Source organism: Schistocerca gregaria, chromosome 2, assembly GCF_023897955.1.
Source record: "Schistocerca gregaria isolate iqSchGreg1 chromosome 2, iqSchGreg1.2, whole genome shotgun sequence".
NCBI classification, from domain to species: Eukaryota; Metazoa; Arthropoda; class Insecta; order Orthoptera; family Acrididae; genus Schistocerca; species Schistocerca gregaria.
In genome coordinates this window covers 586914402-586931717 of record NC_064921.1, presented here as the reverse complement: position 1 = coordinate 586931717, position 17316 = coordinate 586914402, and the positions used below count along the sequence as shown (strand labels likewise).

At 46.4% G+C, this 17316-nt stretch overlaps 1 protein-coding gene across 3 annotated transcripts in view; it reads right to left on the bottom strand.

The window, feature by feature from the left end:
• Positions 1-17316, bottom strand: part of LOC126333923 (activating signal cointegrator 1 complex subunit 1) — a 90406-nt gene that overhangs the window by 2040 nt on the left and 71050 nt on the right. For all 3 annotated transcript variants that reach the window (XM_049996781.1, XM_049996780.1, XM_049996782.1), the window contains exons 6-7: positions 13557-13726; positions 9729-9880 (exon numbers count right to left, since the gene is read on the bottom strand). In XM_049996781.1, the coding sequence (XP_049852738.1) occupies positions 9729-9880; positions 13557-13726 (322 nt within the window). The remainder of the gene's footprint in view (positions 1-9728; positions 9881-13556; positions 13727-17316) is intronic.

Here is a 17316-nt window from a genome sequence, read left to right as displayed (position 1 = left end):
TATGTGTTTGCTATTATGTACCTGATGCACTCTGCCCAAATTTAAACTCACAGTATTTGATACCATATGAAGATAAATATTTTACATTCATAAAATATGACACCCCCCCATGAACCATGGACCTTGCCGTTGGTGGGGAGGCTTGCGTGCCTCAGCGATACAGATGGCCGTACCGTAGGTGCAACCACAACGGAGGGGTATCTGTTGAGAGGCCAGACAAACATGTGGTTCCTGAAGAGGGGCAGCAGCCTTTTCAGTAGTTGCAGGGGCAACAGTCTGGATGATTGACTGATCTGGCCTTGCAACATTAACCAAAACGGCCTTGCTGTGCTGGTACTGCGAACGGCTGAAAGCAAGGGGAAACTACAGCCGTAATTTTTCCCGAGGACATGCAGCTTTACTGTATGATTAAATGATGATGGCATCCTCTTGGGTAAAATATTCCGGAGGTAAAATAGTCCCCCATTCGGATCTCTGGGCGGGGACTACTCAGGAGGATGTCGTTATCAGGAGAAAGAAAACTGGCGTTCTACGGATTGGAGCGTGGAATGTCAGATCCCTTAATCAGGCAGGTAGGTTAGAAAATTTAAAAAGGGAAATGGATAGGTTAAAGTTAGATATAGTGGGAATTAGTGAAGTTCGGTGGCAGGAGGAACAAGACTTCTGGTCAGGTGACTACAGGGTTATAAACACAAAATCAAATAGGGGTAATGCAGGAGTAGGTTTAATAATGAATAGGAAAATAGGAATGGGGGTAAGCTACTACAAACAGCATAGTGAACGCATTATTGTGGCCAAGATAGATACGAAGCCCACACCTACTACAGTAGTACAAGTTTATATGCCAACTAGCTCTGCAGATGATGAAGAAATTGAAGAAAAGTACGATGAAATAAAAGAAATTGTTCAGATAGTGAAGGGAGACGAAAATTTAATAGTAATTGGTGACTGGAATTCGAGTGTAGGAAAAGGGAGAGAAGGAAACATAGTAGGTGAATATGGATTGGGGCTAAGAAATGAAAGAGGAAGCCGCCTAGTAGAATTTTGCACGGAGCACAACTTAATCATAGCTAACACTTGGTTTAAGAATCATGAAAGAAGGTTGTATACGTGGAAGAACCCTGGAGATACTAAAAGGTATCAAATAGATTATATAATGGTAAGACAGAGATTTAGGAACCAGGTTTTAAGTTGTAAGACATTTCCAGGGGCAGATGTGGACTCGGTCCACAATCTATTGGTTATGACCTGTAGATTAAAACTGAAGAAACTGCAAAAATGTGGGAAATTAAGGAGATGGGACCTGGATAAACTGAAAGAACCAGAGGTTGTACAGAGTTTCAGGGAGAGCATAAGGGGACAATTGACAGGAATAGGGGAAAGAAATACAGTAGAAGAAGAATGGGTAGCTCTGAGGGATGGAGTAGTGAAGGCAGCAGAGGATAAAGTAGGTAAAAAGACGAGGGCTGCTAGAAATCCTTGGGTAACAGAAGAAATATTGAATTTAATTGATGAAAGGAGAAAATATAAAAATGCAGTAAATGAAGCAGGCAAAAAGGAATACAGATGTCTCAAAAATGAGATCGTCAGGAAGTGCAAAATGGCTAAGCAGGGATGGCTAAAGGACAAATGTAAGGATGTATAAGCTTATCTCACTAGGGGTAAGATAGATACTGCCTACAGGAAAATTAAAGAGACCTTTGGAGAGAAGAGAACCACGTGTATGAATATCAAGAGCTCAGATGGCAACCCAGTTCTAAGCAAAGAAGGGAAGGCAGAAAGGTGGAAGGAGTATATAGAAGGTTTATACAAGGGTGATGTACTTGAGGACAATATTATGGAAATGGAAGAGGATGTAGATGAAGACGAAATGGGAGATACGATACTGCGTGAAGAGTTTGACAGAGCATTGAAAGACCTGAGTCGAAACAAGGCCCCCGGAGTAGACAACATTCCATTAGAACTACTGACGGCCTTGGGAGAGCCAGTCATGACAAAACTCTACCAGCTGGTGAGCAAGATGTATGAGACAGGTGAAATACCCTCAGACTTCAAGAAGAATATAATAATTCCAATCCCAAAGAAAGAAGGTGCTGACAGATGTGAAAATTACCGAACTATCAGTTTAATAAGTCACAGCTGCAAAATACTAACGCGAATTCTTTACAGACGAATGGAAAAACTGGTAGATGCGGACCTCGGGGAGGATCAGTTTGGATTCCGTCGAAATGTTGGAACACGTGAGGCAATACTGACCTTACGACTTATCTTAGAAGAAAGATTAAGAAAAGGCAAACCTACGTTTCTAGCATTTGTAGACTTAGAGAAAGCTTTTGACAATGTTGACTGGAATACTCTTTTTCAAATTCTAAAGGTGTCAGGCGTCAAATATAGGGAGTGAAAGGCTATTTACAATTTATACAGAAACCAGATGGCAGTCATAAAAGTCGAGGGGCATGAAAGGGAAGCAGTGGTTGGTTGGGTGTGGGATTGAAGGGACCAGACTGCTAAGGTCATCGGTCCCTTGTTCCACGATAAAATCACACGAAATAAAAACTGTAAGTCGTTAAAAACGGAGAACTGAGACAAGGGACGACACAATACAAGAAAGACAGACAAAGACCAGACAAACGGAACTAAAATCACACCGAGTGTGAAGGTGGTTGGCCGACCATGAAAATAAGGAAAAGCCAACCACCAAATGACATTAAAACCCACAGTTTAAAACCACAGGCCAAAGGCCCAAGTCAATACAGGAAATAAAAGGACAAACACTCAAATCATACGATAAAAACCCCCTGCCCGAATAAAACTCAACACGAGGTCCGCCATAGCAACGTCATCACATAAAAGGGCAGGGAGGGTATCAGGCAGCGCAAACGTCTGCCTGAGTCCTGTTAAAAGCGGGCAGTCCACCAAAATGTGGACCACCGTCAGAGCTGCCCCACAGCGACATAGCGGTGGGTCCTCCCGGCGCAGCAAATGGCCGTGCGTCAGCCACGTGTGGCCAACGCGCAGCCGGCTGAGGACGACCAAGTCCTTCCGAGAGGCCCGCATGGAGGAGCGCCACACACCGGTTGTCTCCTTCACCGCCCGAAGTTTGTTGGGCGTGGGCAGGGTGCGCCACTCGTCACCCCAGGCACCAAACACTTTCTGGCGCAAAAGCGACAGGAGATCACACTCCATAAGGTCGAGTTCCAGAGCCGGTGAACTCACTGCCTGTTTAGCCAACGTGTCAACCCGCTCATTGCCCGGGATGCCGACATGACCTGGGGTCCAAACAAAGACCACGGAGCGGCCGCAACGGGCAAGAGCATGGAGCGACTCGTGGATGGCCATCACCAGACGGGAACGAGGAAAGCACTGGTCAAGAGCTCGTAAACCACTCAGGGAGTCACTACAGATGACAAAGGACTCACCTGAGCGGGAGCGGATATACTCTAGGGCGCGATAGATGGCAACCAACTCGGCAGTGTATACACTGTTCCCGGGTGCCAGCGACCGTTGCTCACAATGATCCTCTAGAGTAAGAGCGTAACCAGTGCGACCAGAGACCATCGAACCGTCGGTATAGGCCACGGCAGATCCGGGAAACTCGGCAAGGAGAGAAACAAAGCGGCGGCGGAGGGCCGGAGGAGGGACCGAGTCTTTCGGACCCTGTGCCAAATCCAGCCGAATGCATGGTCGGCGCACACACCAAGGGGGCAGACAGAGATTGGCCTGGAAAACAGGCGGGAGAGGAAAAAACTCAATCCCACACAGTAGAGGCCGGATGCGAACCGCGATCGTACACCCTGACCGGGGCCGCCTGTCTGGAAGATGGACGATCGAGTGCGGGAACAGGAGACGGTAGTTGGGATGCCCTGGCAAGTTACAAACGTGGGCAGCATAAGCAGCCAGAAGTCGGTCGTGCCGGATCCGCAATGGAGGAACACCAGCCTCCACAAGTAAGCTGTCAACAGGGCTTGTCCGAAATGCTCCTGTGGCGAGTCAGATCCCGCAGTGATGGATGGGATCCAGCAATTGCAATGCTGATGGCGATGCCGAACCATAAGCCACACACCCATAATCAAGGCGGGACTGGATCAGCGCTTGATACAGCCGGAGAAGGGTGGACCGATCGGAACCCCATCCGGTGTGGCTAAGGCAACGGAGAGCATTTAAATGCCGCCAGCATGTTCGTTTAAGCTGCCTAATATGAGGCAGCCAAGTCAACCGGGCATCAAATACCAGTCCCAAGAACCGATGCGTCTCTACCACAGCAAGAGGTTCACCGTCAAGGTAAAGGCGTGGCTCAGGGTGAACCGTGCGACGCCGGCAGAAATGCATAACGCAGGTCTTAGCGGCCGAAAACTGGAAGCCGTGCGCTACAGCCCATGACTGCGCCTTGCGGATAGCGCTCTGCAGCTGGCGCTCAGCAACTGCAATGCCAGCGGAGCTGTAGTAGAGGCAGAAGTCGTCTGCATACAACGAAGCTGCGACGGACGATCCCACCGCCTCAGCGAGCCCATTGATCGCAATTAAAAACAGGGAGACACTGAGGACAGACCCCTGTGGGACCCCGTTCTCCTGGACCCGGGAGGAACTATGGGACGCAGCAACTTGCACGCGGAAGGAATGAGACGACAGAAAATTCTGAATAAAAATCGGGAGCGGGCCCCTAAGACCCCACCCATGAAGTGTGGCCAGGATGTGATATCGCCAAGTCGTATCGTACGCCTTCCGCATTTCGAAGAAGACGGCAACCAGATGTTGGCGGCGTGCAAAGGCTATACGGACGGCAGACTCTAGGGAGACCAGATTATCGACGGCAGAACGGCCTTTACGGAATCCACCCTGAGACGGAGCCAGAAGGCCTCGAGACTCAAGGAGCCAACTCAACCTCCGGCTCACCATACGTTCTAGCAACTTGCAAAGAACGTTGGTGAGGCTTATGGGGCGGTAGCTGTCCACCTCCAGCGGGTTTTTGCCAGGTTTCAACACGGGGAGGACGATGCTTTCTCGCCATTGAGACGGGAACACACCCTCAACCCAGATGCGGTTGAAAACATCTAGGAGGCGTCCCTGGCAATTCACAGAGAGGTGTTTCAGCATCTGGCTGTGGATGTGGTCTGGCCCAGGAGCCGTATCAGGGCAAGCAGATAGTGCACTCTGGAATTCCCAGTTGCTGAAAGGAGCATTGTACGACTCCGCGTGGCGCGTGTGAAAGGAAAGCCTCCAACTTTCCAACCGCTCTTTCCGGGAGCGGAAGGCCAGTGGGTAATTCGTAGATGTGGAACACTGAGCAAAATGCGCTGCTAACCGGTCCGCAATCGTGTCGGAGTCAGGACACACCACTCCATTCAGCGAAAGCCCAGGGACAGAGACAGGTGGCCGATAGCCATGGAGTCGCCTAATCTTAGCCCAAACCTGCGATGCAGAGGTACGGACGCCAATGGTGGAAACATACCGTTCCCAGCACTCCTGCTTCCGTTGGCGAATAAGGCGTCGGGCACGGGCACGGGCACAAAGCTGTTTAAAAACGATGAGGTTCTCCAAGGACGGGTGCCGCTTATGGCGTTGAAGAGCCCGCCGGCGATCTCTAATCGCCTCTGCGATCTCGGGCGCCCACCAAGGCACAGTCCTCCGCCGAGGGGACCCGGATGAACAGGGAATCGCAGATGCCGCCGCAGAAATGATGCCGGTGGTGACCGACTGAACCACCGCATCAATGGTGTCATGGGAAGGAGGTGCGATAGTGGCGAGAGAGGAGAACAGGCCCCAATCAGCCTTATTCTGAGCCCATCTGGAGGGGCGTTCAGAAGAGTGACGCTGTGATAGTGACAGAAAGATGGGGAAATGGTCACTACCACATAAGTCGTCATGGACACTCCAGTGGATGGATGGTGAAAGTCCGGGGCTGCAGATAGAAAGGTCGATGGCCGAAAATGTGCCATGGACTACGCTGAAATGTGTCGGCTCTCCTGTGTTTAAGAGGCAGAGGTCAAGCTGCGAGAGAAGAGTCTCGACATCTCTACCCCGGCCAGTAATCGCGGCGCTACCCCACAGGGGTAACACAAAAGGAGGAGGCAGTTGTGCTATCAATGCAGCCAACACATGACGCGAGACATCACCATCTGGCGGAAGATACAAACTGCAGACAGTAATAGGCTGAGGCGTCCACATCCTTACAGCGACAGCCTCTAAAGGTGTGTGAAGAGGTACACATTCGCTGTAGACAGAGTTAAGGATGTAGACGCAGACTTCACCAGATACCCTCTCATAAGCTGCCCGGTTCTTGTAATAACCCCGATACCCACGTAGGGCAGGGGTCCGCATTGCCGGAAACCAAGTTTCCTGTAGGGCAATGCAGAGGAAAGGGTGACTGCTGATGAGTTGGCGAAGCTCAGCAAGGTGATGGAAAAAAGCGCTGCAGTTCCACTGGAGTATCGCTTTGTCCATGTCCGAAAAAGGCGTGAAGGGGCCGAGGAGGCAGATCACGCCACTGGGTCACCTGCTGCCACCGATGGAGGACCAGCACAATCTGCTTCCATGGTGTCTGAGGGTCCGGTGAGATCCAGGTCCTCAGCGGACGCCCGGATCTCCACCTTATCCTCGGACGCAGGGCCTGTAGGGAGCAGTGGGGTGGATGCCACTGCGTGTTCCTTGGCCTTAGAGGTCTTCTTCTTCATCTTGTCTCTCTGGTCCTTGGGTTTCATTGGCTGGGAGGGCTCCAGCGAGTCAGTCTCCGGGACGGAGGAGGAGCGGGAAGCCCTGCGACAAGCCGCTGGTCTGCTTTTCTTCCATTGGCTGACGTCACCCTTCCCAGAGGCGGAAACCTGGGAAGGAAGGGACCCAAGGGACCCTTTCCGTGCTATTCGAGCTGGGGAAGTTTGAGGCTTCCCCAGCTTAGAAGTGGGGACTGATGTCCCCGATGGTTGGGGGGTTGCTGCTCCTGAGGCAGGTAGTGCAGGAGCAGCAGGGAGTGAAGTGCCCCCCACCATCAAGGGGGCAGGTGTAGCATTCCGGCTCTGAGAGGTGGCAGTCTGAGGGAGAGCTAATGGGGCCATAACAGTAGTAGCCGCGGCGTAAGAGGCAGTCATTCGAACAGGATGGAGGCGTTCGAACTTCTGCCTGGCCTCAGTGTATGTCAGGCGGTCCAGGGTCTTATACTCCATGATTTTGCGCTCTTTGTGGAAGATCCTGCAGTCCGGCGAGCAAGGCGAGTGGTGCTCTCCGCAGTTTACACAGATGGGAGGCGGAGCACATGGAGTATTGGGATGTGATGGGCGTCCACAATCTCGACATGTGAGGCTGGAAGTACAGCGGAAAGACATATGCCCGAACTTCCAGCACTTAAAGCACCGCATCGGGGGAGGGATATATGGCTTGACGTCACAACGATAGACCATCACCTTGACCTTCTCAGGTAAAGTATCACCCTCGAAGGCCAAGATGAAGGCACCGGTGGCAACCTGCTTATCCCTTGGACCACGATGTACGCGCCGGACGAAGTGAACACCTCGCCGCTCTAAATTGGCGCGAAGCTCGACATCGGACTGCAATAGAAGGTCCCGATGGAATATTATGCCCTCGACAATATTAAGACTCTTATGGGGCGTGATTGTAACCGGAACATCCCCCAGCTTGTTACAATCGAGTAACCGGCGGGACTGGGCGGAAGACGCCGATTTGATCAAAACCGAGCCCGAGCGCATTTTGGACAAGCCCTCCACCTCCCCGAACTTGTCCTCTAAGTGCTCGACGAAGAACTGAGGCTTCATGGATATAAAGGATTCATCATCAGCTCTCGTACACACCAGGTAGCGGGGCGAGTATGTTTCGCTGGCATCCTTAGTCTTTCGTTCCTCCCATGGTGTAGCCAGGGAGGGGAACGATTTGGGGTCATATGTAGTTGCGTTGTATTGAGCCCTGGAAAGCTTAGAGACTGCTGGCGGCTGGCCGCCAGCAAGAGATGATGTACCACGCTTCATTGCGGGTCATCCGCCCTGATGCCACCTACTCCGACCAAGGGCCCTCCCCACGGGCGCCACCCAGCCTCAGCAACGACCACCTGGCAGGATGGCCATTGCCGGGAGTCCCAATGCCCCAAGGAGATAGGCATCTACTCCTTGGCATACGTGGGGAGTTAACGGCGCTGGCATCAGCAGAGCGATCCCTGTGTAGTCAGGGGGCTACAACCAACAGGGTACATGGCGGCCCCACCACAACGGACTGGCTACCGTGCTGGATTTCAGGTGATGTAGTCCAATATCGTCATTGGCGCATAAAGCGACACAGCATAGCAGACTGCAATAAACTGCACCCAAGAACAAATCCACGCCCAAGAGATGGTAGGTGAGCGGGACTGCTAAGCGATGACGACAAACCTGGCTAGAGATGGTAATGCATGATGGACACATCTCTCCTTATAAGGCGCCCTTCCCCAATCGGCTCGCTCTTCAGAAAATTTAGAAGGATGGAGGTCAAACCCGTTAGGGGACCATCTCACAAGGCCAAAACGTTTGAGATTCCTTTTAGTCGCCTCTTACGACAGGCAGGAATACCATGGGCCTATTCTTACCCCCGAACCCACAGGGGGAGGGGAAGCAGTGGTGGGGAAAGGAGTGAGACAGGGTTGTAGCCTCTCCCCGATGTTATTCAATCTGTATATTGAGCAAGCAGTAAAGGAAACAAAAGAAAAATTTGGAGTAGGTATTAAAATTCATGGAGACGAAGTAAAAACTTTGAGGTTCGCCGATGACATTGTAATTCTGTCAGAGACGGCAAAGGACTTGGAAGAGCAGTTGAACGGAATGGACGGTGCCTTGAAAGGAGGATATAAGATGAACATCAACAAAAGCAAAACGAGGATAATGGAATGTAGTCAAATTAAATCGGGTGATGCTGAGGGAATTAGATTAGGAAATGAGACACTTCAAGTAGTAAAGGAGTTTTGCTATTTAGGAAGTAAAATAACTGATGATGGTCGAAGTAGAGAGGATATAAAATGTAGACTGGCAATGGCAAGGAAAGCGTTTCTGAAGAAGAGAAATTTGTTAACATCGAATATAGATTTATGTATCAGGAAGTCGTTTCTGAAAGTATTTGTTTGGAGTGTAGCCATGTATGGAAGTGAAACATGGACGATTACTAGTTTGGACAAGAAGAGAATAGAAGCTTTCGAAATGTGGTGCTACAGAAGAATACTGAAGATAAGGTGGATAGATCACGTAACTAATGAGGAGGTATGGAATAGGATTGGGGAGAAGAGAAGTTTGTGGCACAACTTGACTAGAAGAAGGGATCGGTTGGTAGGACATGTTTTGAGGCATCAAGGGATCACAAATTTAGCGTTGGAGGGCAGCGTGGAGGGTAAAAATCGTAGAGGGAGACCGAGAGATGTGTACACTAAGCAGATTCAAAAGGATGTAGGTTGCAGTAGGTACTGGGAGATGAAGCAGCTTGCACAGGATAGAGTAGCATGGAGAGCTGCATCAAACCAGTCTCAGGACTGAAGACAACAACAACAACAAAATATGACACGGATCAGCAGTCAGTATAAAGGTCTGAAAGACTTATATTCTTCTCATGGAAAAAGCTCTGCCAAAATAATTAAAATCCAAGATAAGAAATTGCAGCACCAGTAAGAATATGAACTGCGTAGTTCTGTTGATAATAATGCTGTAACTGTAAGAGTTTCCGACTCACATTAGTCTATTACAAATAATGAATAATTTTACACCAACCTTCAGTACTGCTGTTGCATCAAATGATTCTCTTGGTTTTTGTTTCTTTTTTGATGTTTCAGTTTCAGACACTCCTCCTTTGTCCTCACGAAATAATGTGTTCATAACAGTTGCATGCAATTTGACTTGTTCGTATTGCTTTTGCATGAGACCTATAAAGAATATGTACAATTCACTGAAGGTAGTATAAATGCAATATTAAATGTAGCAAAGTTAGAATACTTCTAAAAACAAAGATGATGTAACTTACCAAGCGAAAGCGTTGGCATGTTGATAGACACACAAACAAACATAAACACACACACAAAATTCAAGCTTTCATAACCAATGGTTGATTTGTTAGGAAAGAGGGAAGGAGAGGGAAAGATGAAAGGATGTGGGTTTCAAGGGAGAGGGTAAGCAGTCATTCCAATCCCGAGAGCAGAAAGACTTACCTTAGGGGGAAAAAAAAAAGACAGGTATACACTCGCGAGAGAGCGCGCACACACACACACACACACACACACACACACACACACACACACACACACACACACAGACTCAAGCAGACATTTGTAAAGGCAAAGAGTTTGGGCAGAGATGTCAGTCAAGGCGGGAGTACAGAGGCAAAGACAGGTGAGGTATGAGCGGTGGCAACTTGAAATTAAGAGAGGTTGAAACCTGGTGGGTAACGCGAAGAGCGGATATATTGAAGGGCAAGTTCCCATCTCTGGAGTTCTGACAGGTTGGTGTAAGTGGGAAGTATCCAGATAACTCAGATGGTGTAACACTGTGCCAAGATGTGCTGGCCGTGCACCAAGGCATGTTTAGCCACAGGTTGATCCTCATTACCAACTAACACTGTCTGCCTGTGTCCATTCATGCGAATGGACAGTTTGTTGCTGGTCATTCCCACATAGAAAGCGTCACAGTGTAGGCAGGTCAGTTGGTAAATCATGTGGGTGCTTTCACACGTGGCTCTGCCTTTGATCGTGTACACCTTCCGGGTTACAGGACTGGAGTAGGTGGTGGTGGGAGGGTGCATAGGACAGGTTTTACACCGGGGCGGTTGCACGGGTAGGAGCCAGACAGTAGGGAAGGTGGTTTGGGGATTTCATAGGGATGAACCAAGAGGTTACAAAGGTTAGGTGGACGGCGGAAAGACACTCTTGGTGGAGTGGGGAGGATTTCATGAAGGATGGATCTCATTTCGGGGCAGGATTTTAGGAAGTCGTATCCCTGCTGGATAGCCACATTCAGAGTCTGATCCAGTCCCGGGAAGTATCCTGTCACAAGTGGGGCACTTTTGGGGTTCTTCTGTGAGAGGTTCTGGGTTTGAGGGGATGAGGAAGTGGCTCTGGTTATCTGCTTCTGTACCAGATCGGGAGGGTAGTTGCAGGATGCGAAAGCTGTTTTCAGGTTGTTGGTGTAAGAGTCCAGGGATTCAGGACTGGAGCATATTCGTTTGCCACGAAGGCCTAGGCTGTAGGGAAGGGACCGTTTGATATGGAATGGGTGGCAGCTGTCATAATGGACATACTGTTGCTTGTTGGTGGGTTTGATGTGGACGGATGTGTGAAGCTGGCCATTGGACAGATGGAGGTCAACGTCAAGGAAAGTGGCATGGGATTTGGAGTAGGACCAGGTGAATCTGATGGAACCAAAGGAGTTGAGGTTGGAGAGGAAATTCTGGAGTTGTTCTTCACTGTGAGTCCAGATCATGAAGATGTCATCAATAAATCTGTACCCAACTTTGGGTTGGCAGGCCTGGGTAACCAAGAAGGCTTCCTCTAAGCGACCCATAAATAGGTTGGCGTACAAGGGGGCCATCCTGGTACCCATGGCTGTTCCCTTTAATTGTTGGTATGTCTGGCCTTCGAAAGTGAAGAAGTTGTGAGTCAGGATGAAGCTGGCTAAGGTAATGAGCAAAAAGGTTTTAGGTAGGGTGGCAGGTAATCGGCGTGAAAGGAAGTGCTCCATCGCAGCTAGGCCCTGGACATGCGGAATATTTGTGTATAAGGAAGTGGCATCAATGGTTACAAGGATGGTTTCCCAGGATAACAGATTGGGTAAGGATTCCAGGCGTTCGAGAAAGTGGTTGGTGTCTTTGATGAAGGATGGGAGACTGCATGTAATAGGTTGAAGGTGTTGATCTACGTAGGCAGAGATACGTTCTGTGGGGGCTTGGTAACCAGCTACAATGGGGCGGCTGGGATGATTGAGTTTGTGAATTTTAGGAAGTAGGTAGAAGGTAGAAGGTAGGGGTGTGGGGTGTGGGGTGTCGGTGGGATCAGGGGGTTGATGGAGTCAGGTGAAAGGTTTTGTAGGGGGCCTAAGGTTCTGAGGATTCCTTGAAGCTCAGCCTTGACATCAGGAATGGGATTACCTTGGAAAATTTTGTATGTGGTGTTGTCTGAAAGCTGACACAGTGCCTCAGCTACATACTCCCGATGATCAAGTACCACGGTCGTGGAACCCTTGTCTGCCGGAAGAATGACGATGGATAGGTCAGCCTTCAGATCATGGATAGCCTGGGCTTCAGCAGTGGTGATGTTGGGAGTAGGATTACGGTTTTTTAAGAAGGATTGAGAGGCAAGGCTGGATGTGAGAAATTCCTGGAAGGTTTGGAGAGGGTGATTTTGAGGAAGAGGAGGTGGGTCCTGCTGTGACGGAGGACGGAACTGTTCCAGGCAGTGTTCAATTTGGATAGTGTCTTGGCGAGTTGGATCATTAGGAGTAGGATTAGGATTATTTTTCTTCATGGCAAAGTGATATTTCCAGCAGAGAGTACGAGTGTAGGACAGTAAATCTTTGACGAGGGCTGTTTGGTTGAATCTGGGAGTAGGGCTGAAGGTGAGGCCTTTGGATAGGACAGAGGTTTCAGATTGGGAGAGAGGTTTGGAGGAAAGGTTAACTACTGAATTAGGGTGTTGTGGTTCCAGATTGTGTTGATTAGAATTTTGAGGTTTTGGGGGGATTGGAGCTGGAAGTGGGAGATTGCGTAGATGGGAGAGACTGGGTCTGTGTGCAATGAGAGGCGGTTGAGGTTTGCTGGAAAGCATGTTGAGGGTGAGTGAGTTGCCTTTCCGGAGGTGGGAAACTAAGAGATTGGATAGTTTTTCGAGGTGGAGGGTGGCATGCTGTTCTAATTTGTGGTTGGTCTGTAGGAGGATGCTCCGAACAGCCGGTGTGGATGTGGGAGAGGAAACATTGAGGAGTTTTATTAAGGATAGGAGTTGACGGGTGTGTTCAATGGCTGAGTTGATGTGTAAGTAAAGGATTAGGTGGGTGAGGGCAATGGATTGTTCAGTTTAGAGCTGGTATACGGACTGATGGAAAGAAGGGTTACAGCCAGAGTTGGGAACTTTAAGTGTGAGGCCTTTGGTGGTAATCCCAAATGTCAGACAAGCCTGAGTAAATAAAATATGGGAACGTAATCTGTGGTATCGTGTTGAAGCTGTATGAGCAGCTGTACCTGTATATGCCATCCAAGTAAGTATACTCTGTCACTAACTACATCACATACTCTACATATAACTGTATTACGTATGAGTAAATGAACATACTTATGAACAAGAGGATTGACCACTACACGCAAATAGAAGAGATGCTAAGCACCAGATTCACACCTATTAGGCTTCTAGAGGTTCTTTAGCAGGTTGATATTCTATTGTAAGTATTTATCTGCTGCTCACTCTCTCTTCCACTTGGTGAGTTGTGATCTATCCTCTTATACTTGTCTTGTAGTACTGTGTTGCACCAAGATCTAACAATAATTTATAGGCATGCTATTAAAGTAAAAAATAACAGTTATATGAAAACATATGTTTCCAAGGTTATATTACTAACCTCTGTTTGCGAAGTATTCTACAATACCATCTGCAAGCTCCTGCAGCAGGTATTCAGAACTCCCTTCAACTCGAACCTTACCATACAGAACATCCACCTCTGCTGGATCATCATTCATGTACTCAACTCCAGTCATACGTAATTTCAAAGGACGCTTTCCAAGAAATGGGCTGGAATTATTTTTGATAAATTTTTGCAGTTATTCACATGCTACATGACACTATAACAACTGTTTTATAGAAATATGAAACATTTATGCTGATTCACAATTTTAAGATGACTTGATTCTCAATCTTTTTCAGTTTCAATTAAGAGTTTATAATTACATTCCATTAATTACAGTCAGTGAAACCCATGCAGTGGTATCCAAGGTGGCGAAAGAAGAAAAACATAAATTTTATGTATGTTCAATACAATATTATGATTAAATTAATGAATATTATAACATGACTTGCTAATATGAAAATACTCATTAATACCCATAATTTGAATAAAAGAAACTTAACTACAGAAAATTCTTTAATACGTTCTTCATTTACCTTTATTATCCATCACACATTTAATATGCTCAGCATATAGGAGAGTACATGTGTTACCACGTTTCTGATTACTTGCTGTCTTTATCTCCAGCTCTCGAAATTTTGTAAATTTTGTTTTTGGCCATAGAATTAAATACACTACTGGCCATTAAAATTGCTACACCACGAAGATGACGTGCTACAGATGCAAAATTTAACCAACAGGAAGAAGATGCTATGATATGCAAATGATTAGCTTTTACGAGCATTCACACAACGTTGGCACTGGTGATGACACCTACAACATGCTGACAAGTGGAAAGTTTCCAATCAATTTCTCATACACAAAAAGCAGTTGACAGGCGTTGCCTGGTGAAACATTGTGATGCCTCGTATAAGGAGGAGAAACGCGTACCATCACTTTTCCGACTTTGATAAAGGTTGGATTGTAGCCTATCGCGATTGTGGTTTATCGTATCGCGACATTGCTGCTCTCATTGGTCGAGATCCAATGACTGTTAGCAGAATATGGAATTGGTGGGTGCAGGAGGGTAATACGGAATGCCGTGCTGGATCCCAACGGCCTCGTATCACTAGCAGTCGAGATGATAGGCATCTTATCCGCATGGCTGAAATGGATCGCGCAGCCACATCTTGATCCCTGAGTCAACAGATGGGGACGTTTGCAAGACAACAACCATCTGCATGAACAGTTCGATGACTGTTGCTGCAGCATGGGCTGTCAGCTCGGAGACCATGGTTGTGGTTACCCTTGAAGCGGCTTCACAGACAGGAATGCCTGTGATGGTGTACTCAACGACGAACCTGGGTGCACAAATGGCAAAACGTCATTTTTTCAGATGCATCCAGATTCTGTTTACAGCATCATGATGGTCGCATTCGTGTTTGGCGACATCGCGGTGAACGCACATTGGAAGCATGTATTTGTCATCACCATACTGGCGTATCACCCAGCATGATGGTAGGGGGTGCCATTGGTTAAACATCTCGGTCACCTCTTGTTCGCATTGACCGCACTTTGAACAGTGGATGTTACATTTCAGATGTGTTACGACCCATGGCTCTAACTTTCATTTGATCCCTGCGAAACCCTACATTTCAGCAGGATAATGCATGACCGCATGTTGCAGGTCCTGTGCGGGCCTTTCTGGATACAGAAAATGTTTGACTGCTGCCCTGGCCAGCACATTGTCCAGATCTTTCACGAATTGAAAACGTCTGGTCAGTGGTGGCCAAGCAACTGGCTCGTCACAATACGCCAGTCACTACTCTTGATGAACTGTGGCATCATGTTGAAGCTGCATGTGCAGCTGTACCTGTATATGCCATCCAAGCTCTGTTTGACTCAATGCCCAGGAGTATCAAGGCCATTATTACGGCCAGAGGTGGTTGTTCTGGGTACTGATTTCTCAGGATCTATACACCCAAACTGTGTGAAAATGTAATCACATGTCAGTTCTAGTGTAATATATTTGTCCAATGAATACCCGTTTATCATCTGCATTTCTTCTTGGTGTAGCAATTTTAATGGCCAGTAGTGTATAATCATGCTTTTTATTCCTTTTTGTGTTTGCATATTGTTAAAACATGGGAGTACTACAACAAATATATATATGTAAAGGACACACGCAGAACTGCAGTTTGATGGGGGGCAGGGCAGTGGTCTCAGTGCGCGGTTCCCATTTGAGTTAGGAACACGAGGTAAAAAGTTTTTGCTTTGCCCAGACTAATGGCTGTATGTACAGCAAATCGAATGTCTGTCTTACTGTAGTTATGTTACAGTATATTAAGCAATGTTTGAATGACAAACCGGACTTGGTGCCCAGCCAAATGTGTGTGAATTGATTAATACCTTTTCAAAAGATTTTAATTGGCCTGAAATTAATGCTCAGCTAATGGCACTTCAGATTTTTCATGCACTCTCGTTCATATTCAATATGCAAAAACAGTCACCCTTAAATAATTCTGGACTGGAGGAAGACTGATGGTTGAAATTTGGTCTACCGGTGTAACAGACCTTGGTCTAAGATAAGTTTTAGAAACCACAATTTTCTGGGATGTTTTTGAAGCACATCACTTTAAACTTGTACGAACCAATTCAAACTTTCCACAAACATAAATAAAAGGACAAAGCCAGAATTCTTGTAACCCAATAATCTTTATCAGTTATCAAGATACAATGGTTTAAATTCGAGATAAATGCAGGGCATAAGATTCGTTCTTATATGAACTGAATGCATAGAAATGATTTGAAGTGGGTCAAATAAATAAAAAATGCATTCTTATGATAAACATGCTTTCAAAAATGTAGCTGTATTTATATTTTACTTGAAAAAAAAAAACACTTTTTGTGAGTTTTTTTAGGTGTGCCTCTTCTGTGTTTTAGACTTGTGCTTATTGGTTCAAATTTTGTAAGAAGGTTGACAAATACATGCAATTAGTGGTCATCCTGTGGTCTTGTGAAAGCTTTACTACTGTCACACAACAGTCTAAAGTTGCACATAAAATGCAAGTAAAATCTGGTTTACAGCAAATTGCATGTGCTGTCAGAGTTTAAAATGATACAGATGATGATAAAAATATATTATTATGGTAGTTATAAGAAGTGTTTGCAAAAATATTTCATTGTTTAGATTTTACATGCAAAAAATTACATGTCTGCACGTGGAACTGTTTTTTTTATATATATATATATATATATATATATATATATATATATATATATATATATATATATATATATATATATATATATGCACCGCATTTGCTTATAATTAAAGAAAAAGAAAAAAAGCATGTTATTGCAGTTGATTATTGTTTCACTGATTATATGTTAAAGATTTATTCACCAGTTGCTTAAAATTATCAAAAAATCTTTGGAAATGCAAAACAGCGTATGTATCAAACAAGAATTATGCCCGGTCCTGAACAAAATGATATACTGTTTGATAAAGCACTTAAAGCTTTAATGACGACCATACAGAAAATTAAACTAACCCAAAAATTGCTATAAAAATAATTTTCGTAAAAAGGTCACATTATTTCTAACCAGGGAGAAAATGTTTTACTGTGTTTTCTTCAAAGACAACTACGCTATCTTGTAGAGAATTTATTTTCAGACAAAACAAGCTTAAGTTTGTCATTTTTCATACAGGATTGAAAAGTTGATAGTATATTGTCATGCATACATTGTTTCACGTTTGTTCTGCTTATTTCAGCCA